Here is a 26,906-nt window from a genome sequence, read left to right on the forward strand (position 1 = left end):
AACAAACTGTACAAGATTATTCACATAGCTATGATTGTAATGTCAAAAGATTGGAAACAATCTAAATGTCCACTCAAAGGAAAATTCTGTGGATTAATTTCTAAAAGGGTCTGGGCATTTGCAATTCATTGCGGATTTGGCAATGTATTTATTTTTTATTTTTTGGAGACAGAGTCTCACTCAGTCGCCCTGGAGTTGAGTACTTGGCATCATAGCTCACAGTAAACTCAAATTCTTGGGCTCAAGTGATTCTCTTGCCTCAGCCTCCTGAGTCGCTGGGACTATAGGCACCCACCACAATGCCTGGCTAGTTTTTCTATTTTTAGTAGAGTCGGGGACTTGCTCTTGTTCAGGCTGGTCTCGATCTCCTGAGCTCAAGCAATCCACCCGCCTTGGCCTCCCAAAGTGCTGGGATTACAGGCATGAGCCACCATGCCCAGCCCAGGCAATGTATTTTATTTATTTATTTTGAGACAGAGTCTCACTTTGTCACTCTTGGTATAGTGTCATGGCATCAGCTCACAGCAACCTCAAACTCTTGGGCTTACGTGATTCTCTTGCCTCACCTCCCAAGTAATGCATCTGCCACTACACCCGGCTATTTTTGTTATTGCTGTTGTACAAATCCTGGGTGGGTTTGAACCCACTAGCCCTGGTGTATGTAGCCGGCACCCTAACCATTGAGTGACAGGCACTGAACCCCAGGCAATGTATTTTTTATTTTATTTTTATTTTTATTTTTGCAGTTTTTTTGGCCGGGGCTGGGTTTGAACCCGCCACCTCCGGCATATGGGGCTGGTGCCCTACTCCGTTGAGCCACAGGTGCTGCCCTATTTTATTTTATTTTTTTGAGACAGAGTCTCAAGCTGTTGCACTGAGTAGAGTACTGTAGTGTCACAGCTTATAGCAACCTCAAACTCTTGGGTTTAAAAGATTCTCTTGCCTCAGCCTCTCAAGTAGCTGGGACTACAGGTGCCTGCCATAACGCCCAGCTGTTTTTTGGTTGCAGTTGTCATTGTCGTTTTAGCTGGCCCAGGCCAGGTTTGAACCCACCAGCCTTGGTGTATGTGGCTGGCGCCCTACTCACTGAGCTTCGGGTAACCAAGCAATGTATTTTTTTTTTTTTTTTTTTTGTAGAGACAGAGTCTCACTGTACCGCCCTCGGTAGAGTGCCGTGGCGTCACACGGCTCACAGCAACCTCTAACTCTTGGGCTTACGCGATTCTCTTGCCTCAGCCTCCCGAGCAGCTGGGACTACAGGCGCCCGCCACAACGCCCGGCTATTTTTTGGTTGCAGTTTGGCCGGGGCTGGGTTTGAACCCGCCACCCTCGGCATATGGGGCCGGCGCCCTACTCACTGAGCCACAGGCGCCGCCCCAAGCAATGTATTTTAAAAGAAGTTGTCATGTGATATACAAACAGTAAGGTGCATACATCTTAAATGCCCAACTTGACTTGTTTTATACTTTATATATACAAGTGAATACACCTGTGTAACCACCACGCAGCTCAGTGTCACTAGAGCATTTCCTGCATCTCAGAGGCTCTCTTGTGCCTCTCTGGTCATTACCCACCCTCAAAGAACCACTCTTCCTTCCACTTCCATCATCGTAGGGTACTTTTGCCTGTATCTTTAAAATTATTTCTATAGGCTGGGTGTGGTGGCTCGCATTTGTAATCTTAGCACTTTAGGAGGCCTAGGTGGGAGGATCACTTGAGCTTAGGAGTTGGAGACCAGCCTAAGCAAAAGTGAAACTCCATTTCTACTAAGAAAAAATAGAGGCTAGGTATGGTGGCTCACACCTATAATCCTAGCAGTCTGGGAAGCTGAGGCAGGTGGATCACTTGAGCTCAGGAGTTCAAGACCAGCCTGAGCAAGAGCAAGACCCTGTCTCAACTAAAAATAGAAAAACTAGCTGGATGTGGTGGTGGGCATCTGTAGTCCCAGCTACTCAGGAGGCTGCGGTAAGGGGATCTCTTGATCCCAAGAGTTTGAGGTTGTTGTGAGCTATAATGACACCACTGTAGTCTACCCAGGGCAACAGAGTGAGACACGATCTCCCCCTAAAAATAAAAATAAAAAATAAAATTATTTCTATATATTTTATCCAGCGTATCCATGTATTTGGAATTGGTGGCCCGTCTTACATAGGATTTCTCTGTGTCAGCCTGGTCTGACGTCTGGTTGGAATCTTGGCTCTGGAACTCTAGTTCCACGTGTCCAGTGCCTACAGTTCAATTCTTCGGTCCTTTCATTCTCTGCTTTTAAAATTCTAAGGTGTCCCTGAGCCTTGACTGAGGTGATGGACGGGAGAGCCACGTCAGTGAGAGGCAGTGATGGAACTGCCATGACGCATTCTGAAGCCTGTATTAGGCTCCCTGAGTGCCAGCGCCCCCACCCCTGTTGAGAGGGGGCTGCAGGAGGTTGGCTTCCTGTGGATCTTGAATGTCAGAATATGGAGAGGGTCTTAACTGGTTCAAATATCCTTGATTTGTTTCTGCTTCAGCCAAATCATTCCTTTATTCCATGATCCCAGGTCTGGCTTTCCTCATGGATGACTTTCTCAGGGAGCCCTCAGAGAGGTGGGGACAGGGGAAGGGGAGCGAGAGTATCCAGGTGCTGGAGAGGAATGCCTTTGTCTCCTGGCTTCTCGTCTTGACCTGGTCTCTGCCACTGCTTGTCTGTGAGACTGGCAGTGCTTTTCCTGGCATATAAAGAGGGTTGGACTAGATGGCCCCAGAGGGCATTCTGTGGTCCCCTTCTGAGTCTGCCTGCTCTCTGTATCTGGGGGTATGGGTATTTTTTCGGGCATATCAGGCTCTCTGTGGCTCAGTTTCTCTTTCTGAGCTCCTCAGTCTTACCAAATCTCTTCCTACCTTGTCCCTGCTCCATCAGTTTCTGATTCCCAGCCTCTCTGTCTCTCAGTGGAGTGTCTCTCTCTGCCTTTGTGATCCCCTGACAATGGGAGGTAAAAATAGCTCAGGGACCGTGCTGTGGAGATAAAAGGGAATTTGCCTTTTGTGTCCTGTGGCCAGGCTGGGGGGGGCTGTGACACGTGGAGATTGCTGACATAGCTCTCCTCTGCTGACCTTGACTGTGGCAATAAAAGGGGTAGCACAGCTCCCTGTCCTCACCGTGGTACTGAGGTGGGTAATAAGGGCTGGGGCTGGAGCTGGAGGGAGGGCAGGAGGCGGGGTGTGGGTAAGGGTGCCTATGGGTGGACAGGAGACTTCCATACTTGTAGAGAAGGATGCTGTGGTGTTTGAGGATGTGTGTGTGTATGTGTGTGTGTGCTGGGCGCTCGCCCAGGGAGGCAGAGGTGGGGAGCCCAGAAGAGTTACCTCGTATCTGGTCTTGGGGGTTGGAGGATCATGCCCTGTTTGTATCCTCCTGCTCTGCAGTCCTCTCATCACTACCATCTTCCAGTGCCTGCTGCCTTGGGCCACCTTGAACCTCCAAGACTCCAGCCCCTCCTCCTCCACCTCTCAGTGCCACCACCATGATGGATGTGAGTGAACTCGGAGAGTCAGCCTGCTACCTCCGCCAGGTCTACCAGGAGTTAATGAAGGTGCACACTGTCCCATGGGATGGTAAGTGAGGGAAGAGGGGAGGGGTATAGCCTCAGAAGTGGGGAAAGGTGGCTCTCAGCTTAGGGCCAAAGGGCCTGACAGTTTTAGCCATTGACTGGAGGCTAAAATCCCAGGGACCCTGTGTATTATACTGGTTCTGTGCACAAGCCTTAGTTTGTTCCTCTGTTAAATGGGATAATACGACCTACCTCCTAGATATGCAGTCTGTGAGGACTCACACTGGAGCCTGAGACCTCTGAGAGGAGACTGATCCACATGTGCAGGCTTCCTCCACATGTCCACAAGACCTGTGCTGGGGTTATTTTTAGTGCTTTCCACAGAGTCAAAGCCACTGTTTATTAGGAGCAGGAATAAAGGCTGTACTATTTATGACCTGGTTTGCTCACAGGACAATAATAACAATAGACAGTGTGTATCAAGTGCTTATTGTGCGCCAGGCTCAGAGCAGATGACTTTCCGTGCATCAACTCAGCAGCCTGGGGAGGTGGGGACCAGGGCCAGGCCTAGCTTCATAGAGGTACCATCTCTGCAATTGCACAGGGCACCAGCTTAGAAGGGCATTGCGCCTGATTTAATGCTCTGCTGTTGCCATTTTGAAATTTTTAATAAGTTTTTAACAAGGAGGCCCACGTTATCATTTTGTACTAAGGCCTGCAAGTTATGTAGGTGGTCCTGACTGAGGCACTTGGCAGAGCAGGGAACAGAACCTGGGGGTCTGCAGCCTAAGTCCTTGGGGTCAGCTGGCCAGGCAGGAAAGACCACAGGACACAAAATTAAGAGGCCTGGGCCAGGTGTGGTGGCTCACTCCTATAATCCTAGCACTCTCGGTGGCTAAGATGGGAGGATCTTTTGAGCTCAGAAGTTCGAGACCAGCCTGAGCAAGAGTGAGACGAGGGTCTCTTCTAAAAATGGAAGTTAGCTGGGCGTGGCAGCAGGTGCCTGTAGTCTGAGTTACTCAGGAAGCAGAGGCAGGAGGATCGCTTGAACCCAGGAGTTTGTGGTTGCTGTGAGCTACTGAGGCCACAGCATTCTAGCCTGGGAAACAGAGTGAGATAAAAACAAAAACAAAAACAAATTAGGAGGCCTGGGTTTGATCTTCTGTGGACTAGGGTGGGCAAGACCTCCTGAAGAGCTATGTGCCTGATGTTGAGGGGCTGCTCAATTTGAGACCTGAGGAGACCCCCATAATGCTCTGCATTTGACAGAATAGGCCCAGAGAGAAAGATGTTCCTGAGGTCACAGGGAAAATATGGCTAAAGCAGGGATCTGGACCCAAATGTGTAATCTGGACTGTTACTCTAATCAGGGAATCATTAAAAGGCAATTTCTTGGGACCCTTCCTCCTCTGCCCTTCCAAGTTCGGAATTGGGAGGATTCCTCACCGGGACTCCTGTGTCCTGGCAGGGGCCTTCTGAGGGGGGCACAGCACTACAGACAGAGCTTGGGAGCCCCAGCTGTCCAGACCCCTGGGGGTGTCTCAGCCCCTCTCAAAGTCCCATGGTCTCTTTGTAACAGGAAAGAAGCGAGTCTGGGTGCCCGATGAACAGGACGCCTACGTGGAGGCCGAGGTCAAGTCGGAGGCTTTGGGGGGCAAAGTCACCGTGGAGACCAAAGACCAGAAGGTTCAGCTCCCTCTTTCCTACCCCAGGGGGCTTCTGGCCACCAGGTTCCACACTCTGGAGGAAGGGGGTCTGGGAGCGTGTGAGTGGGGGGTGAGAGGTGAGCTCCTCCCAGTTCACTACATGACCCAGCCAGCCTCTCTGGTAGGTGCTGATGGTGCGCGAAAGCGAGCTGCAGCCCATGAACCCACCCCGCTTCGACCTACTGGAGGACATGGCCATGATGACACACTTGAACGAGGCCGCAGTGCTGCACAACCTGCGCCAGCGTTACGCTCGCTGGATGATCTATGTGAGCCTCGCCTTCCCCGCCAGTGTGTGTCGGGGCGGGGCCAGAGGCGGGGCCACAGCGGTGGGGCGTGGCTGTGAGCGGCAGGGGGCGGGGCGAGCAGCTCAGCTCTGGGGCTTTGAAGGTGGGGCCGCGGGCTGGTGGCAGAAGTAAGCGATGAGGCCAGGACAGCCACAGAGGGTGTGGCACGGCAAGTCAAGGGGCTCCTAGAGGAATATCGCAGGGGTCATGGTGTTGTAAAGACTGGAGCCTGGGTTGGGAACTTGGAGGACCCCCCCAAAAAACCAACTGATAACACTCTTTTCTCAGACCTACTCAGGCCTGTTCTGTGTCACCATCAACCCCTACAAATGGCTCCCGGTCTACACTGCCACCGTAGTGGCCGCTTACAAAGGAAAGCGCCGCTCTGAGGCCCCGCCCCATATATATGCGGTGGCAGATAACGCATACAACGACATGCTGCGCAGTAAGGGCCACCTCCGCTTCTCTCCCCACCCTTCCCTCCACTTCCACGCCCTCCTTTGGATGCTGCTGAACACTCTAGAGCAGCCATTCTGTCTCTTTGCAGTTTCTGGCCAGGACTGGGTTTGAACCCACCACCTCTGGCATATGGGGCTGGCGCCCTACCCTTTGAGCCACAGGCGATGCCCCGCCATTCTGTCTCTTACGTGGGAGCTGGCCTTCCCATTTCTGGCCCTGGGTGGTGGTGGTGGGGACTGCCCCAGGGCCAAGACACCCAAGGGGTTCCACGTGTGGCTGATCCCTCACTTGCTGACTTCTCTATCCCCTCCACTTCCCCCAGACCGAGAGAACCAGTCCATGCTGATCACGTGAGTGTGGGGCTGCAGGGGTGGGGTAGGAAATGCTGGCCATCGAACAGCAGGAGGGCAGAACCAAAGTCTTTTCCCAGAATTGACTCAAAAGTGCTCAGGGCAGGGCTTTTACCACCTAGAGCTAGTGTCCCTGCTGAAGCTAAATCAGGCCTGAGCATTTCTCTGACTCATTCTGGGCAGATGTATTTTGGGGCAGGGCAGGGATGGATGCCCAAGCACCAAGGTGGTCACCACCCTGTCTTCCCCTGGGCCTGGAATCTTGCCCTTGATCTTTTGGGAAATTCTAATTCTGGGTCAAGGGCTGATGGGAGATTCCCTTCCCCTTCCTCCTCTTCACCATCTCTTTACATTGGATCTTATCTCTGATCCTTCCATTGCCTCCACTGGAAAATGGTAGAGTTCTTACGTGCCAGGTTATGCCCAGCCAAGCCAGCATGGATGTGTGTGCGTGTGTGAGTGCGCGCATGAGAGAGAGAGGGAGAGAGAGACCGAGCGCGCCCGCAAAGGCTTTTAACAACTAGACCTGAGTTCACGTTCTCATGTTTCCACTCCCCAGTGTATATTCTTGGGTCTCTGAGCCTCACTAATAAAAACAAAACAATCCTACCTACCACACAAAGTTGTAAGTCAGTACCTGGCACACACCAGGGACAGTCACAGAACTTTAGAGGTCCATTCCATTATCCATAAAATGGAGATGATAATGGTTCCTGGGGCTTAACCAATCCAATGGAGGACAAGTACTTGGCCAGAGCCTGGCACTAAGTGCTCAGCAAACAGTGGCATGATCATGTGTGTTATCTCACGGGGACGGTGGTCTACGCTGGCTTGCTTTGTAAACAACTCAACACCTCTGAGGGTTGATCTCTCCCTGGATGTTTTGAGTTGGAGATCCTGAGTTGAGAGGAAGGGGAAAAAGGGGATTCCACTTGAGGGGTGGGGTAACTGGGGGTTGAGGGGAATTAGGCCAGATGGGCATTGGTGACTCATGTTTATGTTGTCCAAGCGGAGAGTCGGGGGCCGGTAAGACGGTTAACACCAAGCGGGTCATTCAGTACTTTGCCATCGTCGCTGCCCTGGGAGACGGGCCAGGCAAGAAGGCCGTAAGACTTGCCCACTCGGGCACAGCCCCCCACTGCTTCTCGCTGTTTTTCTTTTCTTTCTTCCCCTCCTTTTTTTTTTTTCTTTTTCTTTTTAAAAATTTTGCTCCCCAGCCCTGCCTGAGCCTCCCACCCTGCTGGGGGACTCTGGCCGGAGCAAGGCTTGACCAGAAAGGCTGTGGCCACTTCTGACACACTGTGTACCTCTGTTCTGAGCCTTCCTCAATGTTCCCATCTCCAACACAGAGGGGTGGGACCACATCGCTACTCTTAAACTTTTTTCCATTGTGACCTTTATATTTTGAAAGAGTATACTATTAAATAGACAGGCTGCTTTTACTAAGAAGTGATTGTTTTCTTGGTTTTCATGCGCCAAAGACAGTTACCTGCTGCCAATCAGAAGGAACCGTCTCTGGCCACAGAGACTGGCCAGAGTGGAAGGCACTGGCATTTTTAACAATTGGATTGGTGGGGCAATTTTGGGCCCTATGATTTCTGTATAGTTTTTAGAAATTTCCAAACAATAGGGGCCCAATTTTTAAAATTTTGTTTCTGTTTTTGAGGTACAACATTCCATTTCTAGCCCAAAGGCCAGCTGTTCAGGGCTCTGTGGCTACCCCCAAAGGAGCTTCTTTTCTTTCCAGAAGCCCAAGGCCTCCCCCCACACTGCCCTCTCTCCTGGTCTTGTTGAGCCTTGCTTTATTCTGGGGCATTTTTCTTTTCTTTTCTTTTCTTTTTTCACTTTTTCTTTTCTTTTTGCCTTTTCCCTTTTCGCCATTTGATTTTCTGATTTTTGATTTTTATTTCAGTTTTGGTTTTTTGTTGTCATGGTTATTGTTTTTGTTCTGTTTTGTTGACTTTTTGGTACTTTTTCCTCCCTCCCTTTCCTGCCCTGTTTTCCAAACTCCTAAATGGTCTCTGGGGATGCTGTAGAAAGTTGGGTTGGTCCAGTGACAGGAAAAGTGGCAGGGAGAGGCCAGAACTGGCAGGGTCCCAGCTAGTAGGTCTGGGGCAAGGGAGCACCTGGGCAAGTGGAGTTCAGGGGAGTGGATCAGGCAAGGGAGGTAGAGGGGAAAGGCTGACCACAAATGCTATGGATGCAGGAACTTGAAAACTTTATCAAGCTCCCTTCCCTTGGTCCCAAATTTGGCCAAACAGCCCAGAGAGAGCCCTGTAGAAGCACACTGAACAGGCGTATATGGGGAAGAAGCTTCTGTCCAGTGGAGGCTCCTGCCTCCCACTGTCCAATGTCCCTGGGAGTATTTCTTTTTCTTTTTCTTTTTTTTTTTTTTTTTGAGACAGAGCCTCAAGCTGTCACCCTGGGTAGAGTGCTCTGGCATCATAGCTCACAGCAACCTCCAACTCCTGGGCTCAAGCGATTCTCCTGCCTCCACCTCCTCCCTCCACCACAGGCACCCGCCACAACGCCTGGCTATTTTTTGGTTGTAGCCGTCATTGTTGTTTGGCGGGCCCGGGCTGGATTTGAACCTGCCAGCTCAGGTGTATGTGGCTGGCACCTTAGCCGCTTGAGCCACAGGCACCGAACCCCTGGGGGTATTTCTAAGTCTTGGGTTCTCTGGAGGTGAATGAATGACCACAAAATCCTTGGTGGCTTATCTGTTCTCTCCAGAATCTATTCCTTCCTCTCTCTTTCTTTCTTGTCTAAGACATCTAGGGTAGGAAAGAGAAGGAAAGGAAAAGGGAGGGAAGAGAGAAGGAAGAGGCTAGGAGGGGAGGAGGGAGGCTCTGCTCAATTCAGTAAGTCCCTCTAGGTGACTTGTAGGAGAGGTGTAGGTGTCACGGGAGGCACGACATGGGGCTCATGCCTCCCCATTGCCGTCGCCTTATTGTGTGGAGTCTTAGTTTTGTCATTTGCAAATTATAGCTAATAATATGCACCAGGCAAGGCTGTACAATGAAGACACCTAATCACATTACAAAGGAGAAGTGTGTAAGGGGGACCGAAGAAGAGGTCGGGATAGGAAGGCCCAGAGTGAGAAGAGCCTCCTCCAGCTTCAGAGCATCATGGGGGTCTTCCTAGAGGAGGGGGCACCTGAGCTGGGCTCTAGGAGAGTAGATTATCATTTGGAGGCCTCTAGAGCTTGGAGCAGAGGTGTGTTGAAAACGACGAGGTACTAAAGAGGCCAGAGACAGAGTTGGGGGAGAGGAAGGGCTTCGAGTGGGAGACCCCAGGTGCTGCCCCTACCTCCAGACCCTGGCTAGGGCTGTGCTCACTTCCACTTTCTGGCATTTTTCCTTCTAACAGCTCTAGGAGGGTCAGGCATGGGCACTAGGGTGGGGGCTACACTTCTGGGTGACTAACCTTCACTGTCCTGCTAACTGCTGCCCTCCTGACCCTCATCTCCAACCTGGTGAGACGTCACACCCTCTAACCTTGTCTGCCTTCTGCCCCCAGCAATTTCCAGCAACAAAGACTGGGGTAAGTGTGGGGCCTGTGCAAGCGGGGCAGGTGGCAATTACGAGGTCCTGGGGACAACTCTCTCCCCTGTACATCCAGAGGGGGCTGTGGGTGACTCTGGCCTCCCAGTTGGTGGGCATCATGCCTGACAGACCCGTCACCCCACCACCTCACTAGGGCACCCTCGAGGATCAAATCATTGAGGCCAACCCTGCCATGGAGTCTTTTGGCAATGCCAAGACTCTGAGGAACGACAACTCCTCTCGTTTTGTGAGTAGGCACAGTGGGAGCAAAGTGCAGGGGTCTGGGGCCGGAGCAGGGTCACCAGCAGGGAGGGCACAAGGCAGTGGGAGCCCTCGGCAAGGAGGACAGTGCTGGCCGAGTGCCCCAACTGAGGGCTACCCCTCTGTCCTCAGGGCAAGTTCATCCGCATTCACTTTGGTCCCTCTGGGAAGCTGGCATCTGCGGACATTGACAGCTGTGAGTCTGGGAGCGGGTGAGGGAGGTAGGGAGGAGGGACAGCTGTGAGGCTGGGCCCAGGCCTTCCTCTCTGACCTGTCATCAAGTCTGATAGGGTCTAGGCATTTCTTCCCATCCCCTGACTACTGCCCAGCTCAGGCCACTTTACCTCTCACCGGAATGTCACACGGGCCTCTGTGTGGTCTCCCAGCCTCCTCTTCTCTACTTGTTCTTCAAACCAAACTTTCTCTTGTCCCTGCCGAAAACCTTCTCTAGATCCCCCCATGTGATCCACAGCCGGGTACCGTGGCTCATGCCTGTAATCCTAGCACTTTGGGAGGCCGAGGCAGGTGGATTGCCTGAGCTTAGGAGTTCAAGACCAGCATGAGCCAGAGCAAGATCTTCTCTAAAACAGCAGGGTATTGTGGCGAGTGCCTGTAGTCCCAGCTACTTAGGAGGCTAAGAGGATCACTTGAGCCCAAGAGTTTGATGATGTTGTGCCCTATGATGCTACAGCACTCAACCCAGGGTGACAGAGTGAGACTCTGTCTAAAAAAAAAAAGAAAAGAAACAAATCCTGTCATCTGAAGATGGAGACCCAAACCCTTATTTGGCCAGGCAGGCTCCTTGTGATTGGATCCTCACGCTCCCAGTCTTTTCTCGGGCCCACATCTCTCCTGCCCCATCCTTCCAGGCCCCTGCTGGGACGCTTCCAAACACCTCTCATTCTGACCTGGCCCTGCTGCACAGGTGCCAGGTGCCTGAGCCACACTAGAGGGGGACACCCCATGCCCATCACTCCCTATCTTGGCATGCACAGCTAGATCCTGATGGAAGAGCACAGCTGTGTGGTGACAGGACAAGGATAAGTCTTAATTCACACCCCAGCCTGACCCCAGACACATGGAGGCGGGGCCACACATGCACACACAGACTGACACACCACAGATAAGAACCTACGACACCCACATTCACGCTCCTACACACGAGGACACACACTGCCGTCCAGACAGACCCACAGCCCGTGTGGTGACACAGGCACCAATGAAGAGACACTCACAGCACGCGCTAGCATGTGTGCAGATGTGGCGCCCCTGCCCTGCACGGCCCCCACTCCTCGACCTTCCACATCCTCCCCTGTCAGGGCATCCATTCTGGGGACAGGCCGGAGGTGGTGTGCTAGTGTTGCCCCTTGTTCCCAGATCTCCTGGAGAAGTCTCGGGTGATCTTCCAGCTGCCAGGCGAGCGCGGCTACCACGTCTACTACCAGATCCTGTCAGGGAAGAAGCCAGAGCTGCAGGGTAAAGGGCAGGGATGGAGCGAACAGGAGTCAGACCCCCAAGGGGCTTCCTGGAGCCATTGTACCCCCTCTTTCCTGGGACTCAGACCCATCCTGTCCCTTAAGTCCCCTAGGACTTCTGGTCATTGCTGAGCCCGCTCCCTCCCATGCAGCAGGCTCCTACCTCCACTGGCCTGACAAGGTTGTATAGCTTCTCACAGGAACCTGATCCTCTTATGCTGTTTGAAATCAGAGAGGCCCAGCACCAAAGGGGGACGAATGCAAGCCTCTTGAGGGCAGAGTTTGGCCCTCTTTGAGACACAGCACAGGGGGCTGGGCCAGAGGATGAGACTGGGGATGGGGATGTGAAATGCAGGCTTCAGAGAAATCTCAGGAGGACCCCAGACGACTCCTAGGTTAGGTCCCCCAGGACCACCATGCTGGGATTGGGGAGGGAGAACAGCCAGGTGAGCTCAGCCTGACCTGCTCCCCCGCAATCTGGTCCCCAGACATGCTGCTTCTGTCTATGAACCCCTACGACTACCACTTCTGCAGCCAGGGCGTCATCACCGTGGATAACATGGATGATGGGAAGGAGCTCATTGCCACTGATGTAAGGGCTGTGCTGGAGGGGAGCTGAGCGGGGCCTGCAGTGTGATCGGGAAGTGGTCACGCCCTTAGCCACAGGAATGGTCAGGGCAGTGCCTGGCTGGCAGAGCCCAGACTTCTCTAAGTCCACTGTCCTGCCCCCCCCAATCCTCCAGCATGCCATGGACATTCTGGGCTTCAGTGTGGATGAGAAGTGTGCCTGCTATAAGATCGTGGGCGCCCTCCTCCATTTTGGCAACATGAAGTTCAAGCAGAAGCAGCGCGAGGAACAGGCTGAGGCTGATGGCACTGAGAGTGAGGGGCCCCACCTTGACCCTGATTTCCACATCCTACTCATGATTGTTAACCCTAAATCTTGCCTACAACCTTTGACCTCAATTTTACCTGGTCTCAACTCCTCAGCCCCAGATCTTCTTCCTCCAGTGGGTTATGGTTTGCTGGCCTTGAGCTTGACCCCTCTTGACCTCCCTTCTTCCAGCTACAGGCTGAGGCAGCCAAGCTCCCACGGGCCTACACTGTTATCCTCCTCCTTCCTTATCCCCCCATGTGCCCTGCCAGGTGCTGACAAGGCTGCCTATCTGATGGGGGTCAGCAGTGGGGAGCTCCTCAAAGGCCTTTTGCACCCCCGGGTCCGTGTGGGGAATGAGTATGTGACCAAGGGTCAGAGTGTGGAGCAGGTAAGCTGCGTGCAGGCCAGGGCCCACCCAGGGACATCCAAGCAGGGTCTCCCCTTGCCAGGTCCCAGCCCTGTCTCCCTGCACCTCCAGGTTGTGTTTGCTGTGGGGGCTCTGGCTAAGGCCACCTATGACCGGCTCTTCAGGTGGCTGGTATCTCGGATCAACCAGACCTTGGACACAAAGCTGCCCCGGCAGTTCTTTATTGGGGTGTTGGACATTGCTGGGTTTGAGATCTTTGAGGTGAGAGCAGGCCCACCCCTCTAGGCTCCACTGTCTCCAAGGTGGAGGACTGTGGTCTGTGCTGGGCACAGGAACCCTGGCCTTCTGCCTGGCAGTGGGAGGTGAACTCAGGCACATCCCTGCTCCTGTGGGGGCATCCCTTCCCCATCTGCAGGGAGCCTGCTGAGCCAGGCACCTCCTCTCATAGTTTAACAGCTTCGAGCAGCTGTGCATCAACTTCACCAATGAGAAGCTGCAGCAGTTCTTTAACCAGCACATGTTCGTGCTGGAGCAGGAGGAGTACAAGCGGGAGGGCATTGACTGGGTCTTCATCGACTTTGGCCTTGATCTGCAGCCCTGCATCGACCTCATCGAGAAGGTGGGGCCAGGGGAGGGTGTATGTGATGATGCTTGTGCGTGAGCAGGCCCGTGCAAAGTGGGTGTGTAAGTTTGTGATTGTGCAAGTATGAGTGCAGTGTGACTGTGTCTATGTACATGTGTATGACAGAGAATGGGTGTATCTATGAATGGCATGTAGGAATTGAACGTGAATGAGTGCTGGTGAGTGTGTGAGCAATGTGAGGGTGCATCCCCATACTGGCGACAACAGCCGTTCCTGGGCACACACGGTTTTGCAGGTCAACAAGGCCTTATTTGCAGCCACAGTTTCCCTGGATCTTGGCCTGGGAGCAGGGCAAGGTGTTTTCTTATTTGTTTTTTTTTTTGATTGTGAAACGTTATATATATTTACCCATTGTATAAAGAATGGAAAAAAGAAAATGAAAGAAAATTTGTTATTTATTTACTTATTTGAGACAGAGTTTCACTCTGTTGCCCTGGGTAGAGTGCCATGGCCTCAGCTGAGCTCACAGCAACTTCAAACTCCTGGATTCAAGTCACGCTCCTGAGTAGTTGGGACTACAGGCATCCACCACAACACCCAGCTAGTTTTTATACAAAATTTTTTGAGACAGAGTTTTATTATGTTGCCCCTCGGTAGAGTGCCGTGGCCTCACACAGCTCACAGCAACCTCCAACTCCTGGGCTTAAGTGATTCTCTTGCCTCAGCCTCCCAAGTAGCTGGGACTACAGGCGCACGCCACAATGCCCAGCTATTTTTTTGTTGTTGTTGTTTTAGTTGTCATTGTTGTTTGGCAGGCCAGCTGGGTTTGATCCCGCCAGCTCCTGTGTATGTGGCTGGTACCCTCGCTACTAAGATACACGTGCCAAACCTCGTTTTTCTATTTTTAGTAGGGACAGGGTCTTGCTCTTGCTCAGGCTGGTCTCAAACTTCTGAGCTCAAGCAATCCACCCATCTTGGCCTCCCAGAGTGCTAGGATTACAGTGTGAGTCACCGTGCCTGGTCAAATTAAAGAAAATTTGAAAAACTGGAAGGGGAAAAAAATGTGTCCCCCTATCCTACCACAGCTGATATTGTGACACTTGGGTTAATTTCCTCCAAATCCTTTACCCTGAGAATCCATTTTCTTTTATAGACACAGGCTCATTTCGCATCCTATTTTTTCTCTAAAAATGTATTGTGCTGTTGAAGGCAATAAGCATAGTTTGTGCAGTTGATTTTCAGACAGTAATCCCTTACTGTTGGCCACTTCGGTGGCTGAGTTTTTTTGCTCTTGTATGAATACTGAAGATACTCATTTTCTCATTTTGCAAAGCAGAAAACTGAGGCTTAGGGAGGCATGCGGGCTCCACGGCTAGTCAGTGAGGAAAGTGAGGAAGCCAAAATGTGAATTTGGTGGTCTTTTTTTTTTTTTAACTTACCATGTATTTATGTGTGTGAGCTGTGGATGGGCCAGGATGAGAGTGGGTGCAGAGATGCCAGTTTCTGTTTGTACATTAAAAAAACAAACAAACAACTCAGTGTGAATATCCTTTAAAGGTTTGTACACTTCTTAGAAGCAAAGAGCATGATTCAGTAAGCTGTGCAGAAAGGGGTTGGAAGCCAAGGCACCAACTTTTCTTTCTCCCATAGATAGGGTTCCTGGGAGTGGGTCTGGTCTGACTATCCAGGGAGATCTGGGAGGGCTCCCAGAGGGAGGTGTTCTGGGAAGAGGCGTCCAGCACTGCTGAGATGGCCTGGCTTGACAGAGGCTCTCCAAGCTGTTCCCCATCCCCAGCCGCTGGGCATCCTGTCCATCCTGGAGGAAGAGTGCATGTTCCCCAAGGCCTCCGATGCAAGCTTCCGGGCCAAACTCTACGACAACCATGCAGGGAAGTCGCCTAATTTCCAGCAGCCTCGGCCTGACAAGAAGCGCAAGTACCAGGCCCACTTTGAGGTGGTCCACTATGCAGGCGTGGTAGGTGGATGTGGGAACCCCAGCCCTCGACCGCTCTCTTCACTCCCCCCTCCAACTTCCCCCAACCTTGGCTCAGCGCCTGTCTCGTCTCTGCCAGGTACCATACAGCATTGTGGGCTGGCTGGAGAAAAACAAGGATCCCTTGAATGAGACGGTGGTCCCCATCTTCCAAAAGTCACAGAATAAGCTCTTGGCAACTCTGTATGAGAACTATGCAGGCTCCTGTTCCAGTAAGTACAGAGGGACAAGATACTGATAAGGGCCTGTGGCACAGCATTTCCTGGACTGACTGGGCCCCTTGTCTTTACCAGCCGAGCCCCCCAAGACTGGGGTGAAAGAGAAGCGTAAGAAGGCAGCATCGTTCCAGACGGTGTCCCAGCTGCACAAGGTGAGGCCCCATCTGGGCCCCATGTGGACCTTCCCTCTTACCAACCCCCAGCCCCATCCTTCACCCCTGCCCTGTTCCCTGGGCGGGCGGCTGTTAAGACTTGCAGTGATGTTTAACTCCTCTCGCGTGAACATCACGGCAAGTCTGTGCTGCTTCCCGTCCTCAGCTGCCTGGGCAGGCTTTGAGAGGAAGAGATGGGAACCCCAAGGTCTCTGGATGGGGGGGTGCCATTTGGTGGGGGAATGAAGACTTGGGTGGTGGTGGTTGGAAAGGGCAGAGGGTCACACTAGTGAGAGGGAAAGAACAGAAGTGCGGGCGTACCCAGGCACCTGCTCTAATGGCCCTGGCCCGCGGCGGCATCCAATTCTGGTTCTCTGCCCCCTGTGCCTTCTCCCCACTCTTCCCTGCTCCCAGGAGAACCTCAACAAGCTGATGACCAACCTGAGGGCCACACAGCCCCATTTTGTCCGTTGCATTGTCCCCAACGAGAACAAGACCCCAGGTAGTCACCCAGGGCTGGCTTGGTAGGAGAGCGGGGCAGGGCAGAGGCCAGGGCATGGGTCTTTTCCTTTCCCTCCGAGGGTCTGCGTGGCCTTAAAGTAGGCCGTGGGTCTGGACTGTGTTTCTTTCTCTGGGGCCTGAAGGTGTGTCGGTTGACCTCTGACTCTCCCCTTTAACATCTTCATGCCAGGTGTCATGGATGCCTTCTTGGTGCTGCACCAGCTCCGCTGCAACGGGGTTCTGGAGGGGATCCGGATCTGCCGCCAGGGATTCCCCAACAGGCTGCTCTACACTGACTTCCGGCAGCGGTGGGTGGCTGCTGCCCTTCCCTCCACTCGGGTGGGAAGGGCACACACTTCAGAGCCTCACAGACAGACCAGTGCCGGGGATGCAGGGGCCTGGGCAGGCAGCAGGGGAGAGATGGGGGTTGCTGACTTGGGAGGGGGCGTGGGGTAAATACCACAGGGAGAGCAGGGTCGTCCACACACTGGATGCAGGAGAAGGAAAGAGACCAGGGTAACACCCAGGCTTGGGGTTGAGCAGCTGGGAAGTCGGTGGTGATCTACTGAGATGGAAGGACAGGATTTTTGTTTGAGGGGAGAGGTGAAGAGATAGTGGTTTGAGCTTTGCTCCGTGCATGTCATATCTGAAATGTCTCCAGCAGATGTCCTAGAAGGGAACTGGAGAGAGAGGTTGGATTAGTCTGGAGCTTGGGGAGCGGGCAGATTGGATGTAGATGTGGAAGGCAAGTAAGAATTCACACGGACTGGGCTTCACCTAACGCCCAGCACACGGGAAGCACTCAGGCCATGCTTGTCAACCCCCTCCCCGATGGGCTTGATGTCTTCCATACGTAGTTCCTTCCCCTTCCAAAAGTAACTGTAGTCATCCACACTGTCCTCTGCAAATGAATGTCCATTGTCCATATAAATATTGTACATACGGGCAAAAGACATGCTGCTGTTTGTTTTTTCATATAACAATGTCTTGGGGACTGCCCTTATCAACAGGCATAGGTCTGTGCCATCAGTTTTTTGTGGCTCTGAAGCATCCCTTAGTCCAGTGAACCAGGGGCTTTGTTTAACATGGCCTTTCTTGCTTCTGGGGTTTTGCCTTCCTGGTGTAGCCACAGCTGATGTGACTCACGTGACCCCCTACACATGTGCACGTGTGTCCACTTTAGAAGTAGATGTGCTGAGAACACTTGCTGTTTATTAGAATTCCCTTTCAAATATTTCTTTAGTTTGTATATGGCATGGCATGGCCTCTTCTTTATTTTTTGCCTTAAAAAATTACAAAAGTAGTACGTCTTTTATAAAAACTATAGCCTCTGCAAAAACGTACTGAATGCATTTAAATGCTCCAAGGTTTCCGAACGGAATGTACCCAGTCTTCCCATGTGGTGATGCCTCTCTGCCCCCCGTTCAGTGTGTATCCCCTCTGGAATCTCTGCTCCGGCCAGAGGCCCAGGAATGACTTCTCTGCCAGCCCTACCGGCCTCCTTACTTGGCTTCCCTGCTCTTAGTGGCCTGTGCCCTGTCCTAGCCCTCTCCTCACCAGCCCTTCCCTGCCAACCCAGATACCGCATCCTGAACCCCAGCGCCATCCCAGATGACACTTTCATGGACAGCAGAAAGGCCACAGAGAAGCTGCTGGGCTCACTGGACTTTGACCACACCCAGTACCAGTTTGGCCACACCAAGGTCAGGGTCCCTGGAATCAAGGCTGACCCTGGTTGTGGGTGGTCATGCAGGGGCAGGGTTCATGCCAATACTAGGAATCACACATGGTTGCTCCCCTCTGCCCCAGGTGTTCTTCAAGGCTGGGCTTGTGGGTGTCTTGGAGGAGCTCCGGGACCAGCGTCTGGCCAAGGTGTTGACGCTGCTACAGGCTCGGAGCCGGGGACGCCTCATGCGTCTGGAGTACCAGCGGCTGCTGGGTGGCAGGTGGCTGTGGGAAGGGGCAGGGTGGAGGTGTGGCCGCTGTCCCTTCTCACAGAACTAGGCTCTCCGTGCTGTCCTGGGGTCAGATGATCCCCTGTGGCTGGGTGGGCTGAGAGCACCTGCCTCTCCACTCCTGGGCTGGTAATGAGGCAATTGTATTTTCTAAGACTCTTAAGTGCCAGCCTCAGGTAAGATGGTATTTTTTTTATTATCTTGGGTAAGTATGGATCTTGCTGTGATTATCTGGACATAAAAGCTAGGCATTCAGCAGAGGGGGTGCCTGAGTCAGAGAGATCCAGTGACAGCTGGTGAGTGCCTGTTGGCCTGTGACCTCAGGCTGACTGACCTTAGAGCCTGGTGGCTTAATGGCCAGACACTTGTAGAGGCCTGTAGAACATTTGGGTTCATGAGCCCTTGAGGTAGAACTGTGCGCTCTTGGGCCTCTCCCTCGACCTCACTGAGGGCCGCAGGGAAGACCACATGCGCTGACCTGATCAGTTGCAGGCCAGGGCTGTGCCCAAAGGGGGCGGCACCAAGCCCACTCACAACCCAGCCCCCTCCCCAGGGATGCCCTGTTCACCATCCAGTGGAACATCCGTGCCTTCAATGCTGTCAAGAACTGGTCATGGATGAAGCTCTTTTTCAAGATGAAGCCATTATTGCGCTCGGCACAGGCCGAGGAGGAACTGGCGGCCCTGCGGGCAGAGCTGCGGGGGTTGCGAGGGGCGCTGGCTGCTGCCGAGGCCAAGCGTCAAGAGCTAGAGGAAACTCAAGTCAGCGTCACCCAGGAGAAGAATGACTTGGCCCTGCAGCTGCAGGCAGTGAGTTGGGGTGGTGAGGGGTTCCCCCTTGGTGCCCTGGTGTCTCTGGCACCCCAATACTCCAAGTTGCCCTGGAAATACCACAACGTGACCCCCAGCGAGGGCAGCCCTAGTGTGCTCTGGATGCTCAGGCCTTACTTACACAGATCTTCCTATTCCAGAGGCCCAGAGGTGAGGACTCTCACATTCCTGCTTTCCTGCGTGAGGACTCTCACATTCCCACCTTCCTACTCGCAGGCCTCAGCCCTTCCATGTGTCCTAAACCTGTCACCCTCATGCAACTTGGCTTGGTGCTGCCCCCTTTAGGTACAGCCTTGATGTGCACCTGATGCTAAAGCTGCAGAGGAGCCCCAGCCCCCCAGCTCTCCCACTCTTGTGGTCCCTGAAACAGACCTAGATTCCCTTCTCAGGTGGCAGACAACAGTAATAATCAAAGGGTACAGATCAAGGGTCTGGAATCTCCCCAAGTCCAGAGCAAATTTTCCTTCCTTCAGCACATACACTAGCACTGGAGATACTATGATAGGAAGACAGGGATGGCCCCGTGGTCACAAAACTTACCTGCTAATATGCAGGAGATAGTTACACAGCTAGGCAGTGAGGACAAAAATGGCAGGAATGACCAAACCGCTCTAGAGATGGCTTCCAGGAGCCCCTCCGCGGCCGTGCAGGGCTCAACACACCTCTACTGCCCACTCATCCAGAAGTTCTCAGACTGGTGCAGGAGGCAGGCATGGGCTTCTCTTCTAGAGCAGTTGTTTGGGCCTCAGCATCTAATTTTCCCCTCTTGATACCCCTGTGTGTCCCTTTCCCTGAGCCCTTGTCCCTTCATGCCTGAGCCCCTTCAGGACTAAGAGCAGGCCCAGGCATTCCTTGGGCTTCAGATCAGCTGACTATGGGCTTCAAACCTTTGCATCCACAAAGGAATTTTCTTCTCCAGGGCCTGGCCTGGTGTTCTCAGCTGGGTTCCCTAGCCCTGCCTTGACTCAGTCTCTCTCCCTGTGCTCCCTCCAGGAGCAGGAGAACCTGGCAGATGCTGAGGAGCGCTGCCACTTGCTGATCAAGTCCAAGGTGCAGCTTGAGGGAAAGGTGAAGGAGCTGAACGAGCGGCTAGAGGATGAAGAAGAGGTGAACGCCGATCTGGCTGCCCGTCGGCGCAAGCTGGAGGATGAGTGCACCGAGCTCAAGAAGGACATTGATGACCTGGAGCTGACGCTGGCCAAGGCTGAGAAGGAAAAGCAAGCCACTGAGAACAAGGTGTGGACTGGGGCGGCTTGGGGAAGGGTCCTGAGTTAAGGGCCGTCTTTGGGGGCAGGCAGCTGCAGATCTCACTCCTGGCTCTACTGGACTCCTGGTGTGTAGCCTTGGGCAAGTCACTTCCTCTCATGGGCCACAATGTCCTCATCTGTCAAGTAGGCTTAACATTACTTACCCAAGTAAAGTGGTGAGGATTCACTGTGTGACTGGCCTTCGCCGAGCATACACTATTGGGCCTTGCGTGCAGCAGGTGCTCAGCAAAGGATTGCAATGCTCATCCATCCTGGATCACAAGCCCCCATAAGGCAGGAACCCCATAAACCCTGTAAGCTCTCCACCCAGAGTGCTTTTTGACCTTGAGCCCTCACGAAGGCCCCATGTTCACAGCTCAAATGAGGCTAGGGTCTATGGTAAGCTTCTTTTTGCAGGTGATCACTAAGGAAACCGTGACTAGGAAACAGTTGTCTCAAACACTTGTTCATGCCACAGATAGCTGACAGTTGTTGATCTCTCACCTGGGCCAGGTGCTGCGCTGAGTGCTCTGTGAGCATCGCTCAGGAACACCAGTGCAACTCAAGGAGAGGGCTGTCATCCCTTAGGCATGAAGCAATGAAGGCCTGAGTCCCACGGCTGGAAAGGGCAGTTGCTCTGACCTGGCGTGGTAGCTGCTAAGACAAGAGTATGGGGAGGAATGTCCCCATGGTGACCTTGGCCCTGGCACAGGTGAAGAACTTGACGGAAGAAATGGCTGCATTGGATGAGTCAGTGGCCCGGCTGACCAAAGAGAAGAAGGCATTGCAAGAGGCCCACCAGCAGGCCCTGGGTGACCTACAGGCCGAGGAGGACCGTGTGAGTGCACTGACCAAGGCCAAGATCCGGCTGGAGCAGCAGGTGGAGGATGTGAGTAAGGGCCAGGCTGGGGCTGAGGTGCTGGCTGGCCAGGCCGTGGCTGAGCCTGCCCAACCTGCTTCTCAGCTGGAGTGCTCGCTAGAGCAGGAGAAGAAGCTGCGCATGGACACAGAGCGGGCCAAGCGAAAGCTTGAGGGTGATCTGAAGCTGACACAGGAGTCAGTGACTGATGCTGCCCAGGACAAGCAGCAGCTGGAGGAGAAGCTCAAGAAGTAGGTGTGGTGGGGGACACAGCAGATGTGGCCTCCTGAGCCTACACCCGGGTCCTCATTCCCTTCTGGACTCTAGTAGGTCCTGCGTCACTGCAGAACGTGCAGGGTTTGAGAGATGGGGTCACTAGGGTGCAGGGTTAGTGGCCTGCCTCCTCCCTGGACTGGAGTGAGGTCACTTAGGGCCTCAGGGAGCGGGTGCTGAGGAGGACTGGGGGGCATCACCTGAGGCCCTGGGCAGATTGGTGGAAGTTAGGGCCTGGGCCAGCTCACACACCCTGTGGCTCCCAGGAAGGACTCTGAAGTGAGTCAGCTGAGCCTGCGCGTGGAAGACGAGCAGCTTCTGGGGGCCCAGCTGCAGAAGAAGATCAAGGAGCTGCAGGTGTGTGTGGGTCAGTGGGCGAAGTGTGGGGTCAGACTCTACAGAGGTAACAGCTGTCCACCTGCCCATGTAGGCTCGGGCAGAAGAGCTGGAAGAGGAGCTGGAGGCAGAGCGGGCGGCCCGGGCCCGCGTGGAGAAGCAGCGGGCGGAGGCAGCCCGGGAGCTGGAGGAGCTAAGCGAGCGGCTGGAGGAGGCTGGTGGTGTGTCTGCAGGAGAGCGAGAGGGCTGTCGGAAGCGTGAGGCCGAGCTGGGGCGGCTGCGGCGAGAGCTGGAGGAGGCAGCACTGCGGCATGAAGCCACGGTGGCAACCCTGCGGCGAAAGCAGGCAGAGAGTGCAGCCGAGCTGGGCGAACAGGTGGACAGTCTGCAGCGGGTGCGGCAGAAGCTGGAGAAAGAAAAAAGTGAACTACGCATGGAGGTGGATGACCTGGGCGCCAGCGTGGAGACTCTGGCCCGTAGCAAGGTGTCTGCCTCCTTCCTGACCCTGCCCTCGGACCTCTGGCCCCATACGCATCCTGGCTCTAAACCAATCCTAACTCCAGCAGCTGACTCCACCCTTGACCCCTGGCCACATCATGCCAATCAATACCCCATACCAACTTTGATCCTATACCTGACTGTGATCACTGACCCATTAACCTGGCACCTGGCTCCCATGCCCTATCCCCTCCCAGTCCTGACCCCTAAACCGTAGTCCCTGGCTCCAGGTCATTTTTGACCCAGCATCCAATTCTAACGCATATCCTTGACTCCTGATCTGTGACCTAATACCTGTCCTGAATGTCAGCACCCTCTACCACCTAGTCCTGACAGCTGATCTCTGTCCCCAGCTGACTCCAGAGCTATATCTTAACACCCTGACCCTATGGCCTTGGTATTGGTCCGGCCCTCTGAGTTCTGACACCCACCAGTAGCCCTGCAGTGGAATCCTTGACCCTGAACTTAGGGCTCTGATTTCTGATTCCTGGGCCCATATCTAGCTTTCAGGTTCCCACCCCCGGCCCCAGTCTCTGACTTGCAGCCCTAGGTTCTGCCCTCTGATGCACAAACTTGACCTCTGACCCCTGACCTGGGATCCCAGGCCAGTGCAGAGAAGCTGTGCCGGACCTATGAGGACCAGCTAAGCGAGGCCAAGATCAAGGTGGAGGAGCTGCAGCGACAACTGGCGGATGCGAGCACGCAGCGCGGGCGGCTGCAGACCGAGAGCGGTGAGGTCAGGGGCTCAGCTGGGCCACCCCATGCAAGTCCTTGGTGCTACCCTCACCCACCTACTTGCTTGCTTACCCTCTCGCCTGCAGGGGAGCTGAGCCGCCTCCTGGAGGAGAAGGAGTCTTTGATCAGCCAACTGAGCCGTGGGAAGGCTTTGGCTGCCCAGAGCTTGGAGGAACTGCGGCGGCAGCTGGAGGAGGAGAGCAAGGCAGGCTGGAGACTGTGGGTGGGCAGGGGCATGCCAGCGCCGTTGGCCCAGACTGATGTGAGGTTATTGGTTCCCTGCAGGCCAAGAGTGCACTGGCCCACGCTGTGCAGGCTTTGCGGCATGACTGCGACCTCCTGCGGGAGCAGCATGAGGAGGAGGTAGAGGCCCAAGCTGAGCTGCAGCGGCTGTTGTCCAAAGCCAATGCTGAGGTGGCCCAGTGGAGGAGCAAGTATGAGGCAGATGCCATCCAGAGGACCGAGGAGCTAGAGGAGGCCAAGTGAGTGCCTTGCTGGGCAAGCCATCACCACCCAGGTCTACGCCTGCGCCTCCTGAGCCCTTTCAGGGGGCGTGGGGGATGCTGGGACTGTCCTGCTGGCCTTCCTCCCTGCATAGTCTGTACTCTGTCTGGTCCTGTGGCCTAGGAAGAAGCTGGCACTGCGGCTGCAGGAAGCAGAGGAGGGCGTAGAGGCCGCCAATGCCAAGTGCTCTTCACTGGAGAAGGCCAAGCTGCGGCTGCAGACAGAGTCAGAGGATGTGACCCTGGAGCTGGAGCGGGCGACCTCAGCAGCTGCTGCGCTGGACAAGAAGCAGCGGCACTTGGAGCGGGCCCTGGAGGAACGGCGGCGGCAGGAGGAGGAGATGCAGCGGGAGCTGGAGGCGGCGCAGAGGGAGGCCCGCAGCCAGGGCACCGAGCTCTTCCGGCTGCGCCACAGCCATGAGGAGGCACTTGAGGCCCTGGAGACGCTCAAGCGGGAGAACAAGAACCTGCAGGGTACGACCACCAACCAGGGCTAGGGAGTTGCTCTGGGGTCCAAGTCACCCTGGTGGGGCCACCCTGGCACTGGGGCTGAGTGAAGTGACCTGGGTTGGTGCATGAGCCGTGGGATGGCCCTTCAGTGTTTTGTCCCCTCTGCAGAGGAGATCAGTGACCTTGCAGACCAAGTCAGCCTCAGCGGGAAGAGCATCCAGGAACTGGAGAAAGCCAAGAAAGCACTGGAAGGGGAGAAGAGCGAGCTCCAGGCTGCACTGGAGGAGGCTGAGGTTAGGGGCTGGCCCAGGGCGAGTGGACATGCACTGCTGTTCCCTGGCTTCCCCTCCCTGAGCCCCTGCTCCCCAACTCCCATGCTGCCTGCTCTGGCCCTAGGGGGCTTTGGAGCTGGAGGAGACCAAGACTCTTCGGATTCAGCTGGAGCTCTCCCAGGTCAAGGCTGAAGTGGACCGGAAGCTGGCAGAGAAAGATGAGGAGTGCACTAACCTGAGGTGTGGCATCCCCCTCCCATCCCCACCTCCTGCAAGGAGAAAGGGCAGAAGGCATGTGCCACCCCCAGCCACGTGCACATGGCAGATACAGACATTTCATCTGCCCCTCCCACCTGAGTTGGAGGTGGGGGTTGCTGTCTCCATTCTAGAGATGAACCTCAGATAGGCTAAAGGACTTGTCCAAGGTCACACAGTGGGGCAGAGGCCCAAGTTTGCCTCTGAGACTCCCTTTTGTCTGTGAACTTGCTCTGATGGGCTACAGGAGTCACAAAGGGCTTCAAACCAGGAGACGATGACTCATTTGTTCTCTCGATGGGTTCCTGTCTCCAGTGGTCTTTGGGTGTCAATAATGGTAGATGAGGGGCCTGCACCCACACCTCTCTCACAGGTTGCATTCCCTCTTTTCACACTGCCCTCCCATAGGCGCAACCACCAGCGTGCAGTGGAGTCCCTGCAGGCTTCCCTGGACGCTGAGACCCGGGCCCGCAATGAAGCACTGAGGCTCAAGAAGAAGATGGAGGGTGACCTCAATGAACTTGAGCTGCAGTTGGGCCATGCTACCCGCCAGGCTACAGAGGCCCAGGTGGCCACCCGGCTGCTGCAGGCTCAGCTCAAAGAGGAGCAGGCGGGGCGGGATGAGGAGCAGCGGCTGGTGGCTGAGCTCCGTGAGCAGGCACAGGCCCTGGAGCGCCGGGCTGCGCTGCTGACGGCTGAGCTGGAGGAGTTGCGGGCTGCCCTGGAGCAGGGCGAGCGCAGCCGGCGGCTGGCAGAGCAGGAGCTGCTGGAGGCCACTGAACGCCTCAACCTCCTGCATTCACAGGTGGGGCTGGGGTCTACAGGGACAGGAATGTCACAGGCCTGCAGGCCAGCTCTGAAATGCTACTTCCCTCCAGAACACGGGCCTCCTGAACCAGAAGAAAAAGCTAGAAGCCGATTTGGCCCAGCTGAGCGGGGAGGTGGAGGAGGCCGCTCAAGAGAGGCGGGAGGCAGAGGAGAAGGCCAAAAAGGCCATCACAGACGTAAGGCTGGGCCAGTGGGGCTTGGGGCAGAGCCCAGAGGGATGCCCCCTGGAGCTGGTCATCTGATCATGCCGCCTCCTCCCATAGGCCGCCATGATGGCTGAGGAGCTAAAGAAGGAGCAGGACACAAGCGCACACCTGGAGCGGATGAAGAAGACCCTGGAACAGACGGTGCGGGAGCTCCAGGCCCGGCTTGAAGAGGCTGAACAGGCTGCCCTCCGTGGTGGGAAGAAGCAGGTGCAAAAGCTGGAAGCCAAGGTGTGTGCGGCCCCTCCAGACCTTTCCAAAGGCAGGGTGGGCTGCCTGAGGGCGGGCTCAGCACCAAGCCCCTCCCTGGCCATTGGCAGGTGCGGGAGCTGGAGGCCGAGCTGGATGCAGAGCAGAAGAAACACACTGAGGCCCTCAAGGGGGTGCGTAAGCATGAGCGCAGAGTTAAGGAGCTTGCTTACCAGGTGAGTGACAGGGTCCCCCTTGGGGGAGGGGGCAGCCCTGGAGTCGGCCCAGTCCCAGCAAGCCCTGAGTTCCCTGTACCTGCGTAGGCTGAAGAGGACAGGAAGAACCTGGCTCGCATGCAGGACCTGGTGGAAAAGCTGCAGAGCAAGGTCAAGAGCTATAAGCGCCAGTTTGAGGAGGCGGTGAGTGTGCTGGAGCCAGGGCACTGGGAAAGGTCAGCATGCCTGGGCTGACTCAGTTTTGGCCAGGTGAGGCCCCATAGCTGCCCAAAAGGTGGTAGCTCCATCCTCCCAGCTCAGGGACCCAATGAGAAGAGAGATATTTCTAACAGGTCCAGAAGAGACTAGATAGACCTCTCTCAGAACAGACCCCCGTGCTTTCCTCTTGTGGGCGGCCGGTGAGGAGGGGATTATGTGGTAAGAAGAGCTGAGGCAGAGGAGAAGCCAGCCCCCTTCTGGGGATAGGGTGGAGACCAGATGAGCACCTTAGCTTATCAAAGGGGAACTGAGGCCCTGTGTCTATCACCAGGAGCAGCAGGCCAACACCAACCTGGCCAAGTATCGCAAGGCCCAGCATGAGCTGGATGACGCCGAGGAGCGGGCAGACATGGCAGAAACCCAGGCCAACAAGCTGCGGGCACGGACCCGGGATGCCCTGGGCCCCAAGGTGAGGGGGGCTATGGGGCACCACCCTCTTCATGGAGGGGGATGAGGGATGTGGGGTACAGCCCACTCAGCTGTTCCTCTCCCTTTAGCACAAAGAGTGATGGTCTGAGCCCTAAGTCCCTGGAGAGGGATGTCTGCTGTTTGCCCCTCCGGCTGAAGCTGCCCACCCTGATTCTGTCATCAACTCAACCCCATGCCTTGGCACACCCTGAATAAATGCCATAGCTGCAGTCAGTGTCTTCGTTCTTTGGGGAGGGGAACACATAGTCT

General features: G+C 54.7%; 1 protein-coding gene and 1 long non-coding RNA gene across 2 annotated transcripts in view; one reads left to right on the top strand and one right to left on the bottom strand.

Annotated features, from left to right (window-relative positions):
* Window positions 1-3,475: 3,475 nt before the first annotated feature.
* Window positions 3,476-26,861, top strand: MYH7B (myosin heavy chain 7B). Its single transcript, XM_053573946.1, has 41 exons — window positions 3,476-3,591; window positions 5,107-5,213; window positions 5,359-5,502; window positions 5,809-5,965; window positions 6,302-6,329; window positions 7,339-7,435; window positions 9,849-9,872; window positions 10,029-10,121; window positions 10,268-10,331; window positions 11,513-11,611; window positions 12,099-12,202; window positions 12,354-12,492; window positions 12,757-12,875; window positions 12,966-13,115; window positions 13,303-13,473; window positions 15,233-15,412; window positions 15,510-15,642; window positions 15,724-15,800; window positions 16,215-16,302; window positions 16,492-16,609; window positions 17,881-18,004; window positions 18,111-18,247; window positions 18,810-19,065; window positions 20,080-20,322; window positions 21,046-21,222; window positions 21,298-21,443; window positions 21,732-21,822; window positions 21,896-22,285; window positions 22,904-23,030; window positions 23,121-23,239; window positions 23,320-23,516; window positions 23,662-24,011; window positions 24,156-24,280; window positions 24,384-24,499; window positions 24,923-25,319; window positions 25,393-25,518; window positions 25,606-25,776; window positions 25,866-25,970; window positions 26,058-26,153; window positions 26,500-26,637; window positions 26,726-26,861. Exons 1-41 carry the CDS (start codon window positions 3,501-3,503, stop codon window positions 26,735-26,737), a joined length of 5,826 nt encoding a protein of 1,941 aa, XP_053429921.1. The 5' UTR covers window positions 3,476-3,500; the 3' UTR covers window positions 26,738-26,861.
* Window positions 7,481-26,906, bottom strand: part of LOC128573628 (uncharacterized) — a 100,731-nt gene continuing 81,305 nt past the window's right edge. The window contains exon 2 of the long non-coding RNA XR_008376500.1: window positions 7,481-8,788. This is a non-coding gene — a long non-coding RNA (uncharacterized LOC128573628). The remainder of the gene's footprint in view (window positions 8,789-26,906) is intronic.

Source organism: Nycticebus coucang, chromosome 21, assembly GCF_027406575.1.
Source record: "Nycticebus coucang isolate mNycCou1 chromosome 21, mNycCou1.pri, whole genome shotgun sequence".
Taxonomy (NCBI): Eukaryota; Metazoa; Chordata; class Mammalia; order Primates; family Lorisidae; genus Nycticebus; species Nycticebus coucang.